The sequence below is a fragment of the Notamacropus eugenii genome, chromosome 7 (assembly GCF_028372415.1).
Source record: "Notamacropus eugenii isolate mMacEug1 chromosome 7, mMacEug1.pri_v2, whole genome shotgun sequence".
Classification (NCBI taxonomy): domain Eukaryota; kingdom Metazoa; phylum Chordata; class Mammalia; order Diprotodontia; family Macropodidae; genus Notamacropus; species Notamacropus eugenii.
In genome coordinates this window covers 162,123,826-162,144,597 of record NC_092878.1, presented here as the reverse complement: position 1 = coordinate 162,144,597, position 20,772 = coordinate 162,123,826, and the positions used below count along the sequence as shown (strand labels likewise).

The 20,772-nt window shown below is 42.8% G+C and overlaps 1 protein-coding gene and 1 pseudogene across 3 annotated transcripts in view; one reads left to right on the top strand and one right to left on the bottom strand.

The window, feature by feature from the left end:
- ADAD1 (adenosine deaminase domain containing 1) overlaps positions 1 to 20,772 on the top strand; it is a 49,953-nt gene that overhangs the window by 12,803 nt on the left and 16,378 nt on the right. For 2 of the 3 annotated variants that reach the window (XM_072625194.1, XM_072625196.1), the window contains 4 exons: positions 13,508 to 13,633; positions 16,541 to 16,664; positions 18,007 to 18,177; positions 19,968 to 20,197. In XM_072625194.1, coding sequence (XP_072481295.1) covers positions 13,508 to 13,633; positions 16,541 to 16,664; positions 18,007 to 18,177; positions 19,968 to 20,197 — 651 coding nt within the window. The remainder of the gene's footprint in view (positions 1 to 13,507; positions 13,634 to 16,540; positions 16,665 to 18,006; positions 18,178 to 19,967; positions 20,198 to 20,772) is intronic. The other variant, XM_072625195.1, reaches the window with a different exon arrangement.
- LOC140514814 (WD repeat domain phosphoinositide-interacting protein 3 pseudogene) lies at positions 8 to 1,027 on the bottom strand (annotated as a pseudogene).

The window sequence follows — 20,772 nt, the reverse complement described above, 5'->3', positions numbered from 1 at the left end:
CCGAGTGTTGTAGAATAACTCAGCAGTGCTTCAGTCCAAATACTTCTCTTGCAAGGTCAAAGCTTGTTATCAGTCATTTCTAGAAATTGAGCAGAGACGTCATGGGAACGTTCTCCCTTTTTGATTGAATAAGAACTTGTAATAGCTGCCATCTGCACAGATTGCTGTGACAGCATTTGGCTCGGTACTGAAGGCACAAATGCATGGAGAGCCTGAGGGAACCTAGACTGCTTATTCCTTTTGGGATCTTCAGCTGCAAAAATGTGCACTGTTCCATGATCACTTGATATACGGATGAGTGAAGCATCCTAATTGAAATTAATACAATAAAAATTTGCTGCTTGAGATTCTCTTCTCAGTTCCTGGATTAAATGCCCTGATGAAATATCAAATATTCTTATAAGGGTCCCTTTTTCAGACACTGTTGCATTTCTTGTTCCCTGGAGGTTTAAAACTATACAGCTTAGGACTCCTTCATGAGCTGGGATATCAACTGAAGGTTTTTCTGTGTTGGCCAGATCCACTATCTGCACATGGCCAGTATGTGTACCAGGGAATGCCAGGAGACAATTGTTGCTACTTGGACGTAAAACACATAGACCCTTAGGGTTGTAGCAGGTCTCAAACATGTGCAACTGATGGAGATTGTGTGTGAAAGTAAAAACCTTAATCATGGAGTCCAAAACCACCACAATTCTGTCTTGTTGCAGTTTGACTGCTTTGACTTCTGTAGAAAATTCTGTTTCAATAACTGTCTTCTTTTTTAGATCATCCCGTATCATCACTTTATTAAGGGTATCTTTAGACTTTTTTCACCACCAACTAATACTAAATAGTTGCAACAAAACAACTTTTCCACACGGCCAACTCCTCTTTCGCGGAATTCTTCTTTCTCTTTTTCTTTGAGTGGATCAGTATTGTAGACTTGGAATCCATTTTCCATCCCACATGAAAAGCAACCATGGGCCTGGTTGAAGCCTGCGAAGAGAAGCCCATTGCTGTGAGGGTTAGAAGGCCATAAGTTCATGGTGCTTCGCTAAGTCTGGCCGAGGCCAATCACCGCCTCTTCCTCGCCTCCAGATGCTACTCACCAGGCCCGGAGAAAGCAAAATCCTGTCAACCAACTAGAGGACCTTCGTCCTTCTTTTTTCTACCACAGCCCCAAAATGCCAGGTCAGGAAGCAGCAGGCAGGACAGGCTGCCGGCCTGGTGAACGTGGCTTCTCCAACTACTGAGTTCCCCAGCATTGCCAGGCAGCCCTGCAGAGCGCTGAGCACATCCATCACAGTGCAGGAAAAGGGAGCCTCATGATCTCTTCTAGATGAATTTTAGCAACAGTTAACTGTGACTTTAAGACCAGGAAGTGCTTCAGGCCAGTGAGTGAACTGGTCTGCAATGACAAGACCAACTTTATAGTGGCCAGCTTGGGCATGCATGTGAAATCAATTTGCAGGTGTGCAAATGGAGTACAAAAGCTAAGGCACGAAAGACATTTTGGTTAAATGCCTTGACAAGTGGACAGACAGGACTTGCGAGCTGTGCCTATGGTAATGCATGCCCAGGGCAACCCACACCCATTGGATCAACTATCCCTTGAGTGCCAAAATTGCCCCCTTTGCAAACAAACGTGTACTTGGTGATGGAAGCTTGAGGTGAGGAGTGGCTTACCTCCCACAGTTACCCAGACCTAGGGACCTGTTTTGTCTCAAATGATGATTTCCATTTTTCAGCCTCAGTTGTAGGCAAAGGGGGGTGATCATCATCAGTGATAGAAAAGAGAAGTGGAACACATAGGCATGTCCTTCTAATGCAGCTAGCTTTGCTGAAGCATGAACTTACTATTACCCTGTGAAATAGGGTCAGTGGTGCCACTGTGAGTAGAACAGTAGATGATGGTCAGAACTTTGAGTAGCTGAAGAGCAAAAAGATCTTTAATGAGGTCCGCATACTGTGATAACCTTACCGGAGGAGGTGAGAGACCCTTGCTGTAACCACATTACTCTGAGGACCTGACAGACCCAGAATGCATGACAGGAGTCTGTGTAGATGGTCGTGCTTTGGCCAGCAGGGAGCCAGCACACTTGGATGAGAGCATTTGGCTCAGCAGCTTGAATGATGAGATTGGATGAGGCAGCCCAGATGGTGTCATGGTCTGTGAGCACTATCTCCAACAAAGGAAGATCTATCAGTGTAGAAGGTGGGGTCTGAGTTCTGAAGGGGAGTGTGGGCAAGGTCATCATGGGGTCATTTGGTCATGTCCATGACAGGAGAACAGTCACGTAAAGGCTCTCCAGAGGCAGGTGGATTGGGAAACAGCATTGTAGGATCAGTAATGGAACAGTGCTTAAGCGTGATGCTTTCCCTTCCTAAGTGTCCTTGTGTTTGGGGAGTCTTTGATCAAAAAAAGCCTGAGTGTTGCATTGCAACATAAGAGCCTCAACTTCATGGAGACTTTGAACTATGAATTGTTCATTGTGTTTGACTCTTCATGGTCACATGGATCATCTGTCCATTGGCTTTTCTTGGCAAAGATATGGGAGTGGATTGCCATTTCCTTTTCCAGTGGATCACCATTTTGTCATGACAAGGCAGTGATCTGTGAGACAATTAGTGGTTGTGACTTGCCCAGGGTCACACAGCTAGGATGTGTCTGAGGCTGAATTTGAACTCTGGTCTTTCTGGTTCTTCTGGTTCCAGGCCTAGTGCTTTGTTCATTGAGCCACCTACCTGTCCAAACTACTGGAAGGACCCACAAAGACAAGGTCTCTTTCTGCCAAAAGAGCAAGGGCAGCAGCTGCTTTCTCTTGTGGCAATAGTGACTCTTGGTTTACAGAGAAGATCTTGGCCAAACAGATTCTTAGGAGATCTAAGCATGAGTAGAGGACCAACAGTTGCCATACAAGGAGCCAGTTTGGGGTCTCCCTGGAGATTCCCTCTGGAGCAGTTAGAGCATGGCATTCTTGTCAAAGTTGATCTAGAAACTCCAATATCTAATAAGCAATCATACATTGTGTCTTCATCTTTAACAAGAGTGACATGTGGGGCACCAGTGTGGGAAGAGGCAAAGACTAGGAAAGCTAGGGAAGGATGTCAGGATTTATAGTTCCTTTCCCCCTCCCCTCCTCACCCTCTTGGGCCCTCCTAGGGTTTCCCTTTTTCTTTAAGTCTCACTTCTTTCTGCATTCTTTGGCAAAATGGCCCTTTTTGTGACAATAAGAATACTCATGATTTCCTGATGCCCCTTAGCAAAAGTGACAATAGTCTGTGTTTTTGGTTTATATTTTGCGTTTTGTTTGTTTCTTCTTTCGTATTTTAAGCTCCCCTATACCTTTTCCATGCCATGTAAGGTAGCTCTCAGCAGAATACTGTTTTTTCTCTGACTAGGATTAACAAAGGCAGAATTAATGATCTTAAGGGGGATGGGGAACCTGTGGCCTCCAGGCTATATATGGCCTCAAGGTCAAAGGTTCCCCCCTACCCCTGTACCTGGCATCTCATGGATTGAGTCTAACTTTTCATGCTACTTAGCGCTTTTATACCACTCATCATAAAAGTGGTTAGAGATTTCATTTTCCTTTTGAAAAGTTTCTTTAGATTTACTCCAGTTTTCAGGGCAAACAGCATATATCTATATTCCCCTAATTAAGGATTCCTTAGCTCATAATAACCTGGTATAATCAGCTGGGTTGTTAGGGTTTCATTGTTGGTCTTATAAAAGCCAACAGAGAAGACACCCTGGGCTGGCCAGAGTGGTGTAAGCTGGGGCATGTCTGTTTGCAGCCTCAGTGATGGTAGTTCTTTCCCCGGGGGGAGCAAGTTTTCCGTTGTCAACCATGTTTCCTCAGATAGGGTTATATGTAACCTTTAAATGTGGTCTGAAGTTGGGATATAACACTCAAATTTAGGAGTGTCTCTTCTCTATGTGGAGAGACCAGTAGGCCTAAAAGGTTGGTAGTGTACCATATTTCTCAAGTTTTCCGTTGTCAACCATGTTTCCTCAGATAGGGTTATATGTAACCTTTAAATGTGGTCTGAAGTTGGGATATAACACTCAAATTTAGGAGTGTCTCTTCTCTATGTGGAGAGACCAGTAGGCCTAAAAGGTTGGTAGTGTACCATATTTCTCAACTGGGTAATATCATGTATAAATCTTTCTTGGAGAAGAAAGATACCCACAACCAGTCCATTTTGTTCCAAAGAAATTAAATGTCCTATTGTGGTAGAAGGGAGACTAAGACAGTATGGGAAGAGAAATTAAAGAGGGAGAGCAGGATAGGTTGGAGAGGACCCTTTAAGAAACAGAGGACATGACTCTTTAGACAGGACATCCCAGCAAAATGGGATGGGTGAGGAGTGTCCCATGGCCAAGCTCAGCTTCCTTTAGATATAATAATAAAAAGTACTGAGTTAAGACCAGAATAATTAGCTGAATCGCTTGCAGTTTTTAGATCATATTTCATATTTTTTTGTTATTCCCAGTTGAACTGGGAGTTTCCTCTGGTCCCAAAATAAGACAAAATTTTCCAGGGGATTCCTTTCAGTGTCAAGGTCCCCTTATTCCCTTAAGCTGAACACATGTGTTCAGCTTTCTTTCACAGATCTTCACCAGCTTCTGTCTTTAAGACACAGTGGTCATCTCCCTCCCCAAAGCATGTGCCCCACCTCCTTGGCTTGTGTTCTGTATTCTTACTGCCTCCCTTTCTTCCCATTGGAGTCTTGAAACCTGATTCAAGCATCACTTCTCAACCTTTTAGAAGTGCCTGATCTGTGCCCTCAAATGGGCTAAGTGCTGGAGCTACATAGTCAAAGAAGAGCTCCCATGGGGTAGACTTTATGGAATGGCCCATGGTTCATCTTTTGGGTGTGGGCAAAGCACATAGCCTGGTATCTTTTTCAATCTTGTACTGATAGAGGAAACCATTTAAATTTCTGATATTGAATGACTTCATAGTATTGAGGACTTTGACAGGTAAGGACTTGCCCCTCTGAAGAGATGTTTCCTGAACCTCTCCCTTTGTCCTCCTTTCTTCATGCACCCTTGAACTTGAGCATTGTTTGTACTTCTCATTTGCTTATCATAAATTTTTATAATTATTTGCCTGTCTGGCCCCACTCTCTAGACACTAAACAAAAAAGAGACAAAAAAATAGTACCTGTCCTCAAAGAGCTGACAGCCTGATAGTGGGGGAGAAAACAAGCAAAGGTGTACAAACAAGCTACATACGGGATAAATAGGAAAAGACTAACAGAGGGAAGGCACTAGAATTAAGAGGGATTGGGGAAATGACTTCCTCTAGAACATAGATTCCCAAAGTGGGTGATACTGCCTCCTGGTGGGAATGGAACAGTCCAGGAGGTGGCAATAATTGCCTCGGGTGCAACTGGGGCAGACATTGAATAAAAATAAGGGGGCAGTGGAAGCATAAGGAAAGAAGAGAAGAAAGTTTTTTAAAATCGTTGCTAAGTGTTTCAGCTGTTGGGTAACAGTTAAAGTTATAGGGATTATGTTATTTTCCAAATAAACACACAAAATGCAAGTTATAACTGATCAGTGGTCAAGTCTGCTGACAGGTCTTAACAAGCAGGTGTTGGCAGGTGAGTGTGTCAGGAAGTCTAGCATCTCAGCAGGAATATGTGCATGTAAGTAATGACTTGTTTACAATGTGGTATTGTACAGTTACATGACGTGATACTGCATCATCAGAATTTCAATGCAGGAAAAACCCCACAAATTAACAATGACTAAATTTAATATGCATCGTTTAAAAAAATTTTATTTTTTTGACATGATGCAAATTAAAAAAAAAATTAAGGAGTTCAAGAAAGTAGATTTCCAGGGAGTTCCTGAGTAATTTTTTTTTTTTTTTGGTAAAAGAGGCAGTGGGCCAAAGAAGTCTGGGAGTCTGCTCTAGAAGGTAGGATTTTTTGGACCTTGAAGCCTAGGAGGTTTATAATTCCCACAGTGTCCATCATAGTGCTTGTTTAGTGTTTATTGATGATTAGAATTAGTAACTGATTCCAGGCCGACATCTAGGTTCTTGGATGCCTTGCCCTTCCAGGCCCATCACTTGCTGAGGCGAGGTTCAGGGTTGTGGAGCTTCGGAGCTTTCTAGTCGAAGCATCTCATTTTAGACCTGAGGAGGCCCTGGCCTGGAGAAAGAAGTCAAAGAACTCTACCAGTTGGTAATAACGTTAACGATTTTTGTCAGTTACTCTCGTAGCTGCAACTTTGTGGAACCTCTTCTTGGCTTTTTCATTGTGAGATAGTTGGATTTGCTGGATATATTTGTTATTGTCTCCAAATAATGATTTCACCTATTATTCTTATGTTTCCTGTCTCAATGCAGCTGTTAACATTTTTGATACTGTGTCTAACAGAAATGTGGAAAAAGTATATCTGTTTTTTAAGTGTGTGTGTGTGTGTGTGTGTGTGGTCTTTGTGGTGCATGGTATTGCCTTTTGGCACAAAGTAGATAGTTTTGATTCTTTGAGGAGGATTGGTGTAGTATAGTACTAATTGTTCCTTAAAGTTAGGTAAAATTTTCCTGCAAATCCATCAGAACTGGGATTTTTTTGGGGGGGGGAGGGTACTTTCTTTACAGCTACATCTGTTTCCTTTTCTGAGATCTCTATCTGGTTCTCTGTCGGTTTGGATATTGGACATATTTTTGATATATCTTTGATCTCTATTTTTTGTGTTCTCAGTTTTGTAAGCATTTATATAGGAATATGTTCTGGTCATTTTTTCTGATTTTGTTGCGATTTCACCTGGTTTCTTTCATATTTCATTAATTTGCTTTTCTGCCCTCTTAATCAGATTGGCTAAAGTTTTATCAGTTTTATGTCTTAAAAATAACTTTTAGTTTTATTTATCTCTTCTATAGGTTTTTTCAGTTTATTTCTCATCTAATTTTTAATAGCTGCTCTTGCTTATTTTAGGTTGCTTATTTGTTGGGTTTCTAATTCTTTTAAATATATGAATTTGTCAATCCTCTCTTTTTCTTTTTCAATGAAGAATGTTTTTAGGGATAAGATTTTTACTCTGATTGCTTTAGCCACTTGCTAGAAATTTTGGCATGTTGTTTAAATCTTTGTAATTTTATTGTTTCTATGATTTTTTCTTTGACCCACTCATTATTTATATAAATGTATGTGTTTATATGTAAATATTTTTGTGTGTAGAAATTTATATGTAGAAATATGTTGACATATATCCTATTTCTCCCTTTTTATGTTTGTTTGCAATATTTCTGTGCTAACACTTGGGTGGTTCTGTGTAGTGCTGAGATAGTGTATATGTGCGTAAATGTATAATTACATATACATATATTCCTTTGCAGTCTCTTTAAAACTGTCTCTTTAGTTTCTTCCCTCCCCTCCCCTCTCCTCCCCTTCCCTTTCCCTTCCCCAAACCTTAAACCTACTGCACTCTAAAGCTCCTAGATTGGACAACACTAGGCCCCTGCCCAAGCTCCACTTAAGGGCTGTGTTCTGGACCCTCCAGGCTTACGAATGATTATCAGTTGTAACTGTTGCTGTTTCCCTCCCAGCGTGATGTAGTTATTTTTCTTTGCCTCATTGAGGGGGGACACTACCTCCCCCTAAGTGAGTTCCTGAATAGATCTTGGCCTAAAGAGGCTAAGGTCTCCCATTGCATGCTGGGCCATCTCCAGTCATCCCGATGAATATCTGGTCACGGGATTCAGATGGCTCTGGAGGAGAAGTGAGGCTGGTGACTGCACAGCCCTCCCTCACTCAGAACAAAGTCAAGCGCAAGTCATGTCACCATTTCTCTGATGGCATGGTCTTCTTTAGATGGTGCAATCATATATCTTAGCTCTAGTTATTTCAGCAATTGGTTCAGTTCTGTGTTTTCCTCTCTGTTTATTAATTTCTGTTAGACTTATCCAAAAGTGAGAGAGGGACATTGACGTTACCTGCCACTGTTGTGTTACTTTGTGTGTCTTCTTGTAGCTCAGTTAATGGTTCTTTTATGATTGTAGATGCTAAAGTATTTGGAGCATATAATTTTGCATGTAATATTGAACTGATTTATTGTCTGTGGTTCCTTTGAGGATAGTTTCCTTGTTTAGCATTTTCTGTTTTGAATGTTGGTTTTTATTTTGTCTGATAGCATGATCATAACTTTTGTTATGCTGGATTGACTTGAGGTCTAGTAGATTTTTTCCCAGTCCCTCATTTTTATTTGGTGAATGTTTTTATTTTTGAAGTGTGCTTCTTATAAGCAACGGATTGTGAAGTTTTTTCCCTTATCCAATCCGTCACTCTTATTGGATTTTTAATCCATTCACATCGAAAGTTATTAGATTTATGAGGTGATTCTAATCTCCATTTGTCTATAATATTTTTTAAACTAATATTTTTCCCTCTTTCCCTGTAAACATGTAGCATTCAATCTCTTCAGTTATTTTAGTTTAATCTATTTTAAAGCAACCATGTTCCTACCTGCCTTCTTCCCCTCATCCTTAAACTTTCCCTTCTGTTTGTTATCACTTTCCTTATTTGGATTTTTGGTGTCTTGAACTGTGGAAACTGCTGAAAATGCTTTGTTTCTGGCTTGGAATTCCTTTTTTATGGAGGTTTGAAAGGTCATGAGGAATGGAGAAAATATTTGGTTCTCCATCATGCTGGTCACATGACCCAGAAGTCCCCGCACTGATTCTTTGTGGTGATGGGCATCTTTTCTGTTTATTCACCTTTCTAGCCTTAACTCCTGAGTTGTTTTTTGTTTGTTTGTTTTGTTTTTTTGCCAGAGCCAGGCTTTTAACCAGCCTGCTTTTGGGGTGGGGCTTATAAACACCTTTTTAAGTGACCGCTGATAGTTTCTTTTGAGAACTGTTGGAAAACTGTTGCTTCCTACTCTGGCGATTTTTGTCACAGAATGACTCATACGTTTTTCAATTTCTTTTTTATTTTTGGAGGACTGTCTCTTATTAGATATTTAATCAAAGACCTTCCCCGTCCCACCTTCTTTCTAGTTTCTTTCTTATTCTAGATTTTGTACAACTTTTAGTTGTACAAAAGCTTTTTTTTTTCTGTATTCAAACTTGTCTTATAATGTTATCTAAATGACATGGTTAGGAATTTTTCCCTTATATTTCTGAAAAATGCAGTCTTCTGTTATCCTCCTTTTTAATGCTATAACTTTTACATTTATACTGTTGGTCTTTTAGGGATTTATGCTCTCTGATTTAAGATTCTGGATTTTAAAAAACCAGAGATTTTGGTCTTTAACATTCTTGTCTTTAAAAGCAAAATTTGCCATATTTTCCAAGCAGTTTTGCTGATTAAGAAATTCCTTTACCATTTGTATTTTGGGATATGTTGAATACTATATTATTAAATACATTGGGTTGTAAATCTTTTCTCTTTCGCTGTTTGACTTTTCTGTCTTTTACCTAGTAACATCTAATTTTGATCATTGTTGCTTTATGCCGTAATTTTAGATTCAACAATGCCTGAACACTTTCCCAGTTTAACCTTTTTTCATTATTTTTTTTGTTATAGATGTTGTAGAAGTTTTGTTCTTTCATATTAATTTTATTGTTTTCTCTAGAAAGTGTAGCCCATTAGAATTTTGATATGGCATTAAATGTGTAGATTTGGGTTGTTATCTGAACATACATTTGTATGACCCACTTATGCACATGGAGTACCTCTCAATGTATATCTAGTTTTTTATTTCCACAAAATTCCTTTTCTAATTGCATGCTCACTCCCTAAATATTTTATTGTTTTTTAAAATGGTATTTCTCCTTTCAGTTTTTCTTAATTGTGTGTGGGGGGAGTATATATAGAGAGTACTCTCTGGAGCCTGGGAGACATGAATTCAAGTCCTCCATCCAGCCCAGAATGGCTCGATGGGCCACTTCACATGTTCTTTGGGCTCTTAGCAGCTTTCTAAGATCCTCGGTTTCTGAGAAGGTGGCAACCTGCATGAACAGTGGGCATTCCCTGTAGCCATGAAATCCGAGACTGAGTCTCTCTTCCTATATATCTCTTCATTCGCACATGCATCACAGAATCATAGAAGGGGAGAGTTGAAAAGGATCTCATTGGCAGTTTAATCCAAGCCATAGAGGAAAGGAATCTTCCGTGTATCCTACCTGACACATGGATTGTGCGGCCTCTGCTTGAAGACCTTGAGCGCAGAGTTTGAACCATTCCACTTTTAGGTAGTTCTCATCGTTAACAGATGTTTCTTGTCATCCAGCTGAAATTTATCTGTGTGTGACATGTCCGTCCCCATTTCCCTGGCTCTGCCTTGAGCCAAACTGAACAAGTCTGTTCCCTCTTCCATATGAGTCATTTAAATGGTACAAGACAGCTATCATTTCTCCCTTGAGTCTTCTCTTCTCCAGGTTAAACACATCCACTTCCTTCCATCAGTCTTCATGCGATGTAGACTTGGACTCCTTACTATTCCTCATGCCTTTGACCCCTTTCTGGCTTGTTAATGTTGCTCTTTAGCTGTGGTGTCCAGAACTGAATGTGATTCTCCAGATGAGGTCTGATGATGGCTGAGTACAAAGGGACTCTTACCTCCTTATTCCTGAAGCTGGTTCCATTAATGCGGCCCAGGATCCCAGTCCTTTTTTGGCAGCCATCTCACACTACTGACTTATGCTAACCTTGCAGCCCATTAAAACCCCTGGATCTTTTGAGGAATTCACTGCTGTCAGTCTCTTGTCTCTCTATTTTGCATTTGGGTAGTTGGTTTTTTGGTACCCAAGTTTAACTCTTTACTACATTTATCTGTCTTAAATTTCATCTTATTAAATTCAGTCCCATGCTCTTTCTTGTCACAATCTTTTTTGGATCCTGACTCAGTGGTTCAATGGGTCAGCCGGCTATTTGAGCTTTGTGTCATCTGTAGAATTGATGAGCATATCCAGGTCTTTATCCCAGTCATTGGTAACAGTGTTATTCACAGGGCCAACCACATGTTCCTGAGCCATTGCCCTCCTGCAGCACTGATCCTGAACCATTAGCAAATTCTTTTTGAGGATCCATCCAATCAGTTCTGGGTTTATCTAATTGTATTATCATATATTGCACATATTTACTTTTTTCCACAAGAATATCATGCGTTATTTTATCAAAAGCTTTCCTAGAATTCTAAGTAAATTATTTCCCTGGCATTCCTCATTTACTAGTTAAGTAATCCTGTCAGAATGGAAAAGAGTTCACTCTGGCATGTCGTGTTCATTATGAAGCACCATCTGCGTGCCCCTCTTCTGTCTCTGGGAGGAAAGCTTTGCAGCTGAAAATGTTGTCAGTGTTGTCCCTCTTGCCCCTCCCCAGCCTTGGCTCATCCCCAGCCTGAAAGTGCCTGATGTTACTTACTTTTACAGGCCAATGCTGTGTGCCCATATTTGTCCTCTATCTCCTGGCCTAGCTGCCATCTTCAGCACATTTCTTTTAAACATCTAAATGGCTTGGTAAACTTCCCTGTGTCTACATCTCCCTCTTTAGACATGTTCCATTTTTCTCCTCTTTTTGTAGAATGGTCTCCTCTTTTTGTCCTTAGAGTTTTCTAATCGAGCATTTCTCCCGTTCCTCTTAAGACAGATTTCCTTGAGGCAGTCTAGTCCCATGGGACTCCACCTATCTTTGCTCTGCTCCCTTTGAAATGTATTTCCCAAAGTCTAGGGTTTGAGTCAGATGATAGCCATGTCTTCTCCTTCTCGTTCACAAATGTCTTCCCAGAGTTCACATCATTTCTACCCTGGCACCAGTTAGAGCTAGTGTAGCAAATAGCTAACATTTATATAGCCCTGTGTGCCAGGCACCGTGCTAAGTGCTCTACAGTGATCCCATTTATTCTTCACAAGAACCCTGGGAAGTAGTGTGGTTATTATCCTAATTTTACAGGTGGGAAAACTGAGGCAAACAGAGGTTAAAACATGGCTTGCCCAGAGTCACACAGTGTCAGAGGTCACATTTGAATTTAGGTCTTCCTGACTCCAGACCCAGAGCTCTACCCACTCTGGCTGTCCACTTATTCCTTGTTAGTGAAAATCCTGTCTATAGTAGAGCTTCCTCTTGTTGGTGCCTTCACATTTCGAAGGATGAAATGATTACTGAGGCATATAAAGTTATTAGCTGCTCTGTTTTTGGCAAAGAGGGAAAGCTCCAGCAGATGCCTGGATCCTTGAAGTCTCTCTTTCCTACTATATCCTGTGTCTTTGCCCTGCTTGTGATCTCTTTCCCAAAGTCTCCAGCTCTTTGCTCTTTCTGTCCAGGTAAACTCTAGGGTATTCTAAACAAAATCGCTTCTGTTTGTTCCTCCAATGACCTTCATCCACATGCTGGCCATTATGATTCAAACCCTCTGGTCCTTGGATTTCATTGCATGGGTGTATTTTCTTAATATACTGTGCTTCCCAGACCTCTCCCCCTTGAATATCTCTTGTTTCTTTCCAAGAAAGTGTATCCAACAAGTCTGCCCTGGATGGGTGACTTGGAGGTAGTTAGTAAGTGGGAACTGTTAGCTGGTACTAGTTCTTTTCTTGGGGTGGGTCTGAGACCTCTTCTCGACCTGGCACTCAGCTTTGTTCTTGTGCTGGAAGGTTTCGCATGATGCACTTTAGGCACCTCCTGGTCCTCAGGATCCATACACCTATCTGACTCCCTGTGCTGACTTGGCCTGGAAATAGGACTCAGTATAATTTTTTTTCCTTGAATTTCTCAATCAGGACTCAGTCTACTACATTTTATAGACAACCTTATTTATTTTCCCAACATAGCTACTGGGTTTGATTCCTGGATATTTCAGTTTATCAGGAATTTTTTTCCTTCAAATTACTAGGAAGATGATGTAAGTGGAGTTCCCAGCCCAGACTTTTGCTTAGGATCCTTTCCTGCAAGGTGGCATGGTGTGTGCCATGAAGTGGGTTTTCCTACACTCAGTGCTTGCCTGCAGGACCTCTTTCCTAATGGAAACCTCAGATGTTAGGGCTGAGCAGGGGGATGCAGCCCTGGGTGTGCGGGGGGCCCCTTCTGAGTCCATGTGATGAAAGGCAGCCCTAAGCTCTTTCTGCTGCCCCCTGCAGACGCCATTGAATTTGAAGCCCCCATGTGACGTGACCTTCCCAGGTCAATAACATTGGGTTGTAAATGATCATTCCAGTGCTGGCATCCCTCCATAGGGAGGAAGTTCTGTGTTGGTTCTGTCTAAGGCTGGCGTAGAGCACCAACCTCAGATGTTGTCATCTTTAACCCTTTAACGATACTAATTTAGTTGAAAAGGCTACAACTTTGACTGTCTTTTTCAAATGTTGCTGGCATGAAGTTTGCCTAATATCGTTAGCTACAGTTGGAACGGTGATGGAGTGCATGATTGCTGCTCTCACCCTGGAGCCCAGGGCACAGCTTGTGCTGTGTTCATGTTCATGGAAAGATACAGATCAGACTCATGATGAAGATCTCAGCCTGGGCAAGTTTGAGATGCCAGTTTGTACTGTTTTTGATACTTTCTTCCTAGAAGGGAGGCACATCCAGCATGCAAAGATCTCAGAGGCAATTAAGGACACCTTTGATCGTCTGACTGCCAAGCATTCGGAATATTGGAATTGTAGCAGCTCGTTGGCTGTTTTTGTAATCGAAAGAGGTAAGTCTGATTGGAGGATGGGGATTTGAAGGGAAAGACTGAAAGCGTCTTGTCTCACTCTGCTTAATTAAGTCGTGGCCTGAACTACAGTTCAGCGACATGTTGACAGACTAATAATAAATCCTGACTTCTGCCCCACAGTGGTGCTTCCTGCCCTTTAACTCTCTGTCCTGCAGATTAAGACCATGTGGCTGCAGTAGAATTTGCTGTACCACCCCCAGCATTGCTGCCATCACTACCACTGTCCCAGTCAGCAGTGATGGGAAAGAAAGTGGCAGTAAGGGGAGGAGGAGCCACAGTCCCACGGGAGATAACTCGGCAAGTGTTAGACATTCAGAGGGCTATAATACCAACGGTGTCATAGCTGCTGAGAAATCCTGGCCCATAGATTTTGAGTAGTTGTAGAACTGATCCAGTTGGTCTCATAGAACAATGTGAAACCATCTTACAATAATTCTGTTTTCCTCATTTTAAACTGAGAGAGGCAAAATTCCTGTTTTTGAAAGGCTGTAAAGGTTGAAAGAATGTTTGGCTTGACTTGAATGCTCTCTAGCTTAATTGGTAGCATCTCTATCTTCTGACCTTTTTTGGAACTCCTCTAAGGCCAGTTTTTTCCCCCTATTTTGGGTTCATTAAGCCTCCTAGAAATAGATGAGCCCCAGAAATAATGAAGTATTAGAGTGTGGAATAGGTACTAAGGACTAATTACAGACGTGGAAGGATCAGACTTGTTCCCTGTTCCCAGAGAGCTTAATGGAGACAAGATACCATGTGGAAACACTAGGAGGAAGGTTGTTGCTAGATTATGTGGCACCCACTTTAATAGTGGTAGATTCAGAAAAGGATGCCCTAAGGACTGGAATACTTAGGGAAGGCTTAGCAGAGACTTAGCAGTCCAGTTTGGCCTTGAAATGTGACACCTAAGGTCAACTGTGGAGAGGCTGAGGCTGGAGGTTTTCTTGAAGTGTGGAGTTCTTAGCTGCAGTGAGTTAATAAACTGAGGGGCTGCTTGCATGAAATCTGGCCTAGGTATGAGGAGTCCCCAGCTTGCCTGAGGAGGCCCCAGCTTGCCCGAGGAGGAGTGCGTCAGCCCAGATGAGAAATTCCTGTGCCAATCAGTAGGTTGAGATAGTCAGGGGAGAAAAAGACATTGTTTGAAAAGGGAGAGTAGCATGAAGGAAAAGCCCTGTTGTAATGACATGTAAAAGCCCTTCCCCTTGAGCTGATTGTACATTTGGAAATGGTAAAAAAATTCAAGTTAGGTTGAGAGGAACCAGGTGCTGGAAGCTCTCTAGTAGGACTCCTAGACAGTGAGACCCTGTCATTTGGGGCTTTATGGTGCCAATTCTTGTGCTGTCAAAGGGCCATCTTGCTGGAATTTTGTTCTGGCTTAACAAACAAAATCCTACAGCTAGCACAGTGACTGATGTGTAGGGATGCACAGATGATACACATTGGCTTTGCAGAGGAGAGTGTGTGTGTGTGTGTGTGTGTGTGTGTGTGTGTGTGTGTGTGTGTCTGTGTCTGTCTGTCTGTCTGTGTGTCTGTATGTCTGTGTGTCTGTCTGATGTGTGAGGACTAGGAGTTGGAGAATGTGGAGGAAGCTGGTTTTTGATGAATTACAAGTCTGGTGCCGAGAGGGAGAAGTGTTGTAAATAGTAAAGGATAAGAAAGATGAAAGTAGAGGAAATGGAAGTAGTGTGCAAAAATAGTGTTTGAGTATTTTGTTAGTGGAAGGGGAGGGTGGCCTACCAGGGCCAAGGAAAAGGCTTTTCAAGGTGGAGTATGTGTATGGTTTTTAAAAAAAATTCTGTATTTACCTTTTGGGGGGGATGTTTGTTAAAAATTAATTTATTTTTAGTTTTCCATATTCATTTTCAAAGAGTTTGAGTTTCAAATTTTCTCCCCTTTTCCAAGACAACATGCAATCTGATATAGGCTCTACTTATACATTTATATCAAACATATTTTCACGTTCTTCATGTTGTGAAGAAGAATTAGAACTAATGGGAGGAGCCACAAGAAAGAAGAAACAAAGCAGAAGGAAAGGAGAGCTAGTGTTCTGCCTTGACCTGCAATCAGACTCTAATTCTTTCTCTGGATGTGGATGGTTTTTTCCATCATGAGCCTTTTGGAGTTGTCTTAGATCCTTGCTTTGCTGAAAAGAGCCAGGTCTGTCAAAGTCAGTCATCGCACACTGTGGCTGTAACTGTGTACAATATTCTCCTGATTCTGCGCCCCTCACTCACCATCAGTTCTTATAAGTCTTTCCAGGCCTCTCTGAAGCCCGCCTGCTCATCATTTCTTATAGCACAATAATATTCCATTACATTCATATACCACAACTTGTTCAGCCATTCCTCAGTTGACAGACGTCGGCCTGTGTCTGTTTTAAGGGAGAGGAGGAGATGATGCCTAACTCTGTCTCTTCCAGCAGAATGCTGGATTGGCAGCAGCTCAGACACTTATCATAGGTGACCTTGGGCAATTCACTTCTGCCGTGATTTCCCTTATCTGTTAAGTAGGAAAGCTAATACCTGCCTCCTAGAGTAGCTGGGAGGCTCAAATGCAGTCATGTATGTTAAATAAAACTCTTTGCAAACCTTAAAGCCCTCCAGAATGTGGGTTTTTGCTATGATTATTAGTAGCAGTGATGATGCTTATCATCTGTTGTCACCTCGGTGCTGCCTTTTAGTTAGATTGGTGAGGACACAAAAGCCGGACTTACACAACTCACCGTCATCCCATCTTTTTTACCAGTTTATTTGACACATTTTAAATGTGTATCAGCAGTAGGAAATCTGAAGTAATTAATTCAAAATCATGGATCCTTAAAGTATTTGATGTAAATGTAAGGGAGGAGCGAGGGAAAAAATGAGCTTCTCTTGTTGACGTGTCCTTTTTCAGCTGGACAGCATGAGGTTGTAGCGGTGGGCACGGGTGAATACAATTACAGCCAGAGTATCAAGCCGGATGGGCGTGTGCTTCATGACACCCACGCTGTGGTTACTGCAAGGCGCTCCCTGCTCAGGTGAGGCCACCAGGAGGGAGCAAGCTTTGGCGTCAGGGCTGTCAGTGGGACTGGATTCCCGACGGCGGGTGCTCATTGTTGCTAGTGTGACCTACTGGGCTCCTGCAGGACTGGGATGTTATGGGTTGAGTTAGGCTGACTTTCTCACCTCAGTTGACCTTCCCTAAGGCTGCTGTGGTGGCAGGGCATCATCCTGTTCCTACAGCTCAGGGCTTCTCAGGAACCTGTGAAGGTTTGCTGCTTCCCAAGCACCATCTTTGCAGCCTCCACTCCTAAAATACTTTTCTTAACATAGTCACTTAAAACAGCCAATCAGGGAAGATTTTGCTTGTTTTGTGTTTTGATGCTCTTTGAGTGAATCATCACCTAGCTTTGGTTGCTGTTTTTCCTTTTTCAAATGACTCGACACTTCATTTTTCACTTGTCCCTTTTGAGTTTAAGACCAGATGTGATACATTCATTAAAATCAGCTTTTCTACCACGTTATTTTGCGTTCTAAGCACATATTAATTTGCCTTCTCATAGGGCTGTTATTGCCTTTCAGAAGATTTTCCCAGTAAAAGTGATTTTTGGAGGGGACGTATTTGAGCTATAGACCTGCCTCCTCATGATGATTTAGTGTCTGAGCCTAACGTGTTGAGCATGGTAGGGGCTGCTCTATCTAAGACAGTCTGCCTGTCTGTATCCTCATGAGCATCTGCCTCAGTTTCAGGAGACACTGGTGGCCTCTGGTAGCAGAGGAGAGAGGCAGACCCCCAGCTCTCCCAGACAGGTAGTAGAGAGAGGGTACTAGGGAAAGGAACCTGCCCTAAGAAAGGCCCTTTTTACAAAAACGCTATGGTGGGGCAGAGGAGAATACTGGTGTGGAACAAACAGGGGAGGGTGATTTTATGTGGAGTAGGGGCAGGTTCGGAGACAAATGAGCCAACTGGAATGGTGCTGTGCTAGGTCTGGGGCAGATATGGAGATAAGTGAGCCATGGTACCTGTCTCGTAGATCTTCGAGGGTTTGGGTTATGGGCAGTGGGATGCCATGTGTGGACAGAATGAGATGATTACTCAGTGCTTTGGAAGATCTGAGAAGAGAAAGTCAAGCCTGCCTGGTGTGGGCTTCCAGGGAAGGACCTTGGAAGGTGTGGATGGGATTTTACCCTAGAGCTATTGAAGGTGGGAGGGGGAAGCAGATGTGTATATGGGGTCAGCACTGGATGTGACAGGTCAGGTCAGGTGGTGCCAGATTATGGATGGTTTTGAATGCCCAACTCAAGAGGCTGGGTGGGCCTCACTCACTCTGCATCCTTGGATAGGTTCTTCCTCCTGAGGGTTTCCCTGCTTTCTTTTAGGTACTTCTATAGACAACTTCTGCTCTTCTATAGCAAAAACCCTGCTATGATGGAAAAGTCAATATTTTGTACTGAACCAGCTTCTAATCTCCTTACCTTAAAGCAGAATATCAACATTTATCTGTATTTGAACCAGTTGCCAAAAGGATCTGCTCAAATTAAGTCACAACTGTAAGTATTTTTCAGGTGTTTAAAAAAAAAAATGACCGTGTATTTTAGAAACACTTGTTTTAGTATCTGAGGGGTTCTCCTCCTGGACATCCCAGAGCAGTCCCCGTCTGTCCTTCTCAGACACAGTGGGTGACTTGTGAGTGTAGCAGCCCTAAGTTCTCCCCCTGCCTGCTCCCTCGTTCCTACTTCTGGGATTGCTGCTCTCACTGCTGTAATCTCTATGACTGCACCACAAACTGAACTGGCCCTTCCCTTTCTTATTGCACCAAAGGCCTCGTACTGTAGCCTGCAAACCACTCCGTGCCCAAGTGGCTGAGGGTCCTGTGCTCCTTGTGGTCACAGCCAAGCCTAGGGAGGGCAGCAGGCTCCTGTAGCCTTCATGATGGTAAAGGCTCAGGAAGATCATTGATGTGGCTAAATCTGTCTCATGAGGGAGGGGAGAGGTTCACAGTTGTATCCTGTGTGTTGCATTATCAAGAAATGCCCGAAGACTGATGTGGCTAGCCATCTTTGTACCTTCTAACATTACACATTACTTTAAATATTATTCCTAGTAGTGATCCATGGGAATTACATCATTTAGGAATGACTTATTATGAAATCAGACCATATATAAATACCAGCTTTAATAAAGATATGTCTCCAGTGCACTTTCTGGCTCCAGAACCTTGCTATCTACTACATAGCATCAAAGACACATTCAAGTCTGTGTTTGAGGCCTCATGGATAATGAGGATGGTAGAGGCTGGGCCTGGATTTGAATCCTGTCTCAAACACATGGGCAAGTCATGTAATCCCCTGGAGATGCAATTTCTCCTTCTGCCCAGTGAAGACTCTTAACTACTTGCTCATTAGTTTTGTTGGGGGTTCAAGTCACTTGTAAACTGTCAAAGTGCTGTCTGCCCAGCAGAGGCTGTGACAGCTTCTCTGGATGAGAGCCCCGAGGTGGAAGTAGATCGGGTTCTAGGCATTACCTGGAAGGTGACAGGGCAGAGAGAGTTCTGAGCTTTTTCTGTGGTTGTGTCTGGTAGAACTACATCTCTGGACCAATTTCCAATTTTTTTTTCTTGTTTTTGCTTCCCTCCCCCTTCTCCCCCTCCCGGGGATAATGTGGTTTGGTCAAGATGGTGATTATGCCTTTTAGCTTGCTGGTTTTCAATAATGATATTAATGGAAATTCCCTCTTTGGAGAACTCTGACTGGATGAAGCTGGGCTCTTCCTTTTGGGTGCCATGGAGGAGGGCCCCAGACCTCCATCCGTCCAGGCCTTTGTGTTTTTCATCTGTTGTCATCACTGGTTTCAAAGACACATGAGACTGTAGCATGCACCACCTTGGCTCAAATACTAATAGGTGATATTTATAATAGGTGACTATAAGGCTATTTCACTTGATCCTCACCAAACTCATCTTACTGAGGATGAGAGTGAGGCTCAGCCCTCCTTCAGTGATGGAGGGAAGGTTCAGACCCAGGGCTTCTGCATTCCAAGCTGAGCATTTGCGGTTGACAACACATAGTTTCCTCTTAACCCCATCGTCCATTTTAACTTGAGTGAGGAGAGCCTCTGAAGGTCAGCCCCACATTGGGACCCTTGATCCTTCTCTACTGCCTCCCTCCCTCCCTTCTCCCCCAATCCCTGCATCCCTCATGAGGTGGCTGAGGACCATTTCCCAGAAGGGTCAGTTCTGAATCCTGGCCGTTTTCTTTTTCTCTTCTCATTAAAATGTTAAACATGGATCTCTTGTTTTGGGGCATGTGCTTTAAAACTAACTCCCTTGTTCTCTTTTTAGACGTCTCAATCCTCGCTCCTTATCTGCATTTGAAGCTAATGAAGAACTGAGCCTGCACGTGGCTGTGGAGGGCAAGATTTACCTCACAGTTTACTGCCCTGCGGAAGTGGTTAACAGAGTGAGCAGCATGTCCTCCAGTGACAAGCTGACCCGCTGGGAAGTACTTGGGGTGCAGGGAGCCCTGCTCAGCCACTTCATCCAGCCCATTTACATTAACAGTATCCTTGTGGGTAAGCCTTCTCAGAGCCCTCCAGAATGTGGGAGAACAAGGTTGTGATTTAGTGTTGTAGATCTTGGGTGTTTGCACATAGAAGAAACAGTAATGTAGCCTCTGATCCCTCGCTGCCTCCGAGTTAGGAGGCCCAAGCCTGAGTACTGCCGCCTGTGAGTTGTATGTCATGTATGGTAGCTAGCCATGCAGATTACGTTTGGAGTCTCTGCTTTTGTTCAGACTGTTTTACGTTTTTCTTTCTTTGTCGATGCCTTTTGTAGCTGAAGAAAGCAGTTGAGCATAGATAGCGATCCAGGGGCTGGCTTTGGCAATGTAGGGAGCCCTCTGCCTCCCAGGCTTTCTGCCTGTCTGCCAAGAGGACGGGCCATTTTTCATTTTCTTTTCTCAATCATCCTTTCTTTTGGAAGGGAGAAGAATGACTGCTTCCTTGAAGCTAGAGTGGGCTTGAGTGTTCTGAAAAGATAGAAGGAGGCGAGCTGCGGGTTCCCAGCTCGGCCCAGGGCAGAGCAAGAGAACCGGAAGCGTGGGACCTTAAGCAGAAGACGCTTAGGCTGCATCCCTGGAAGTACTTTT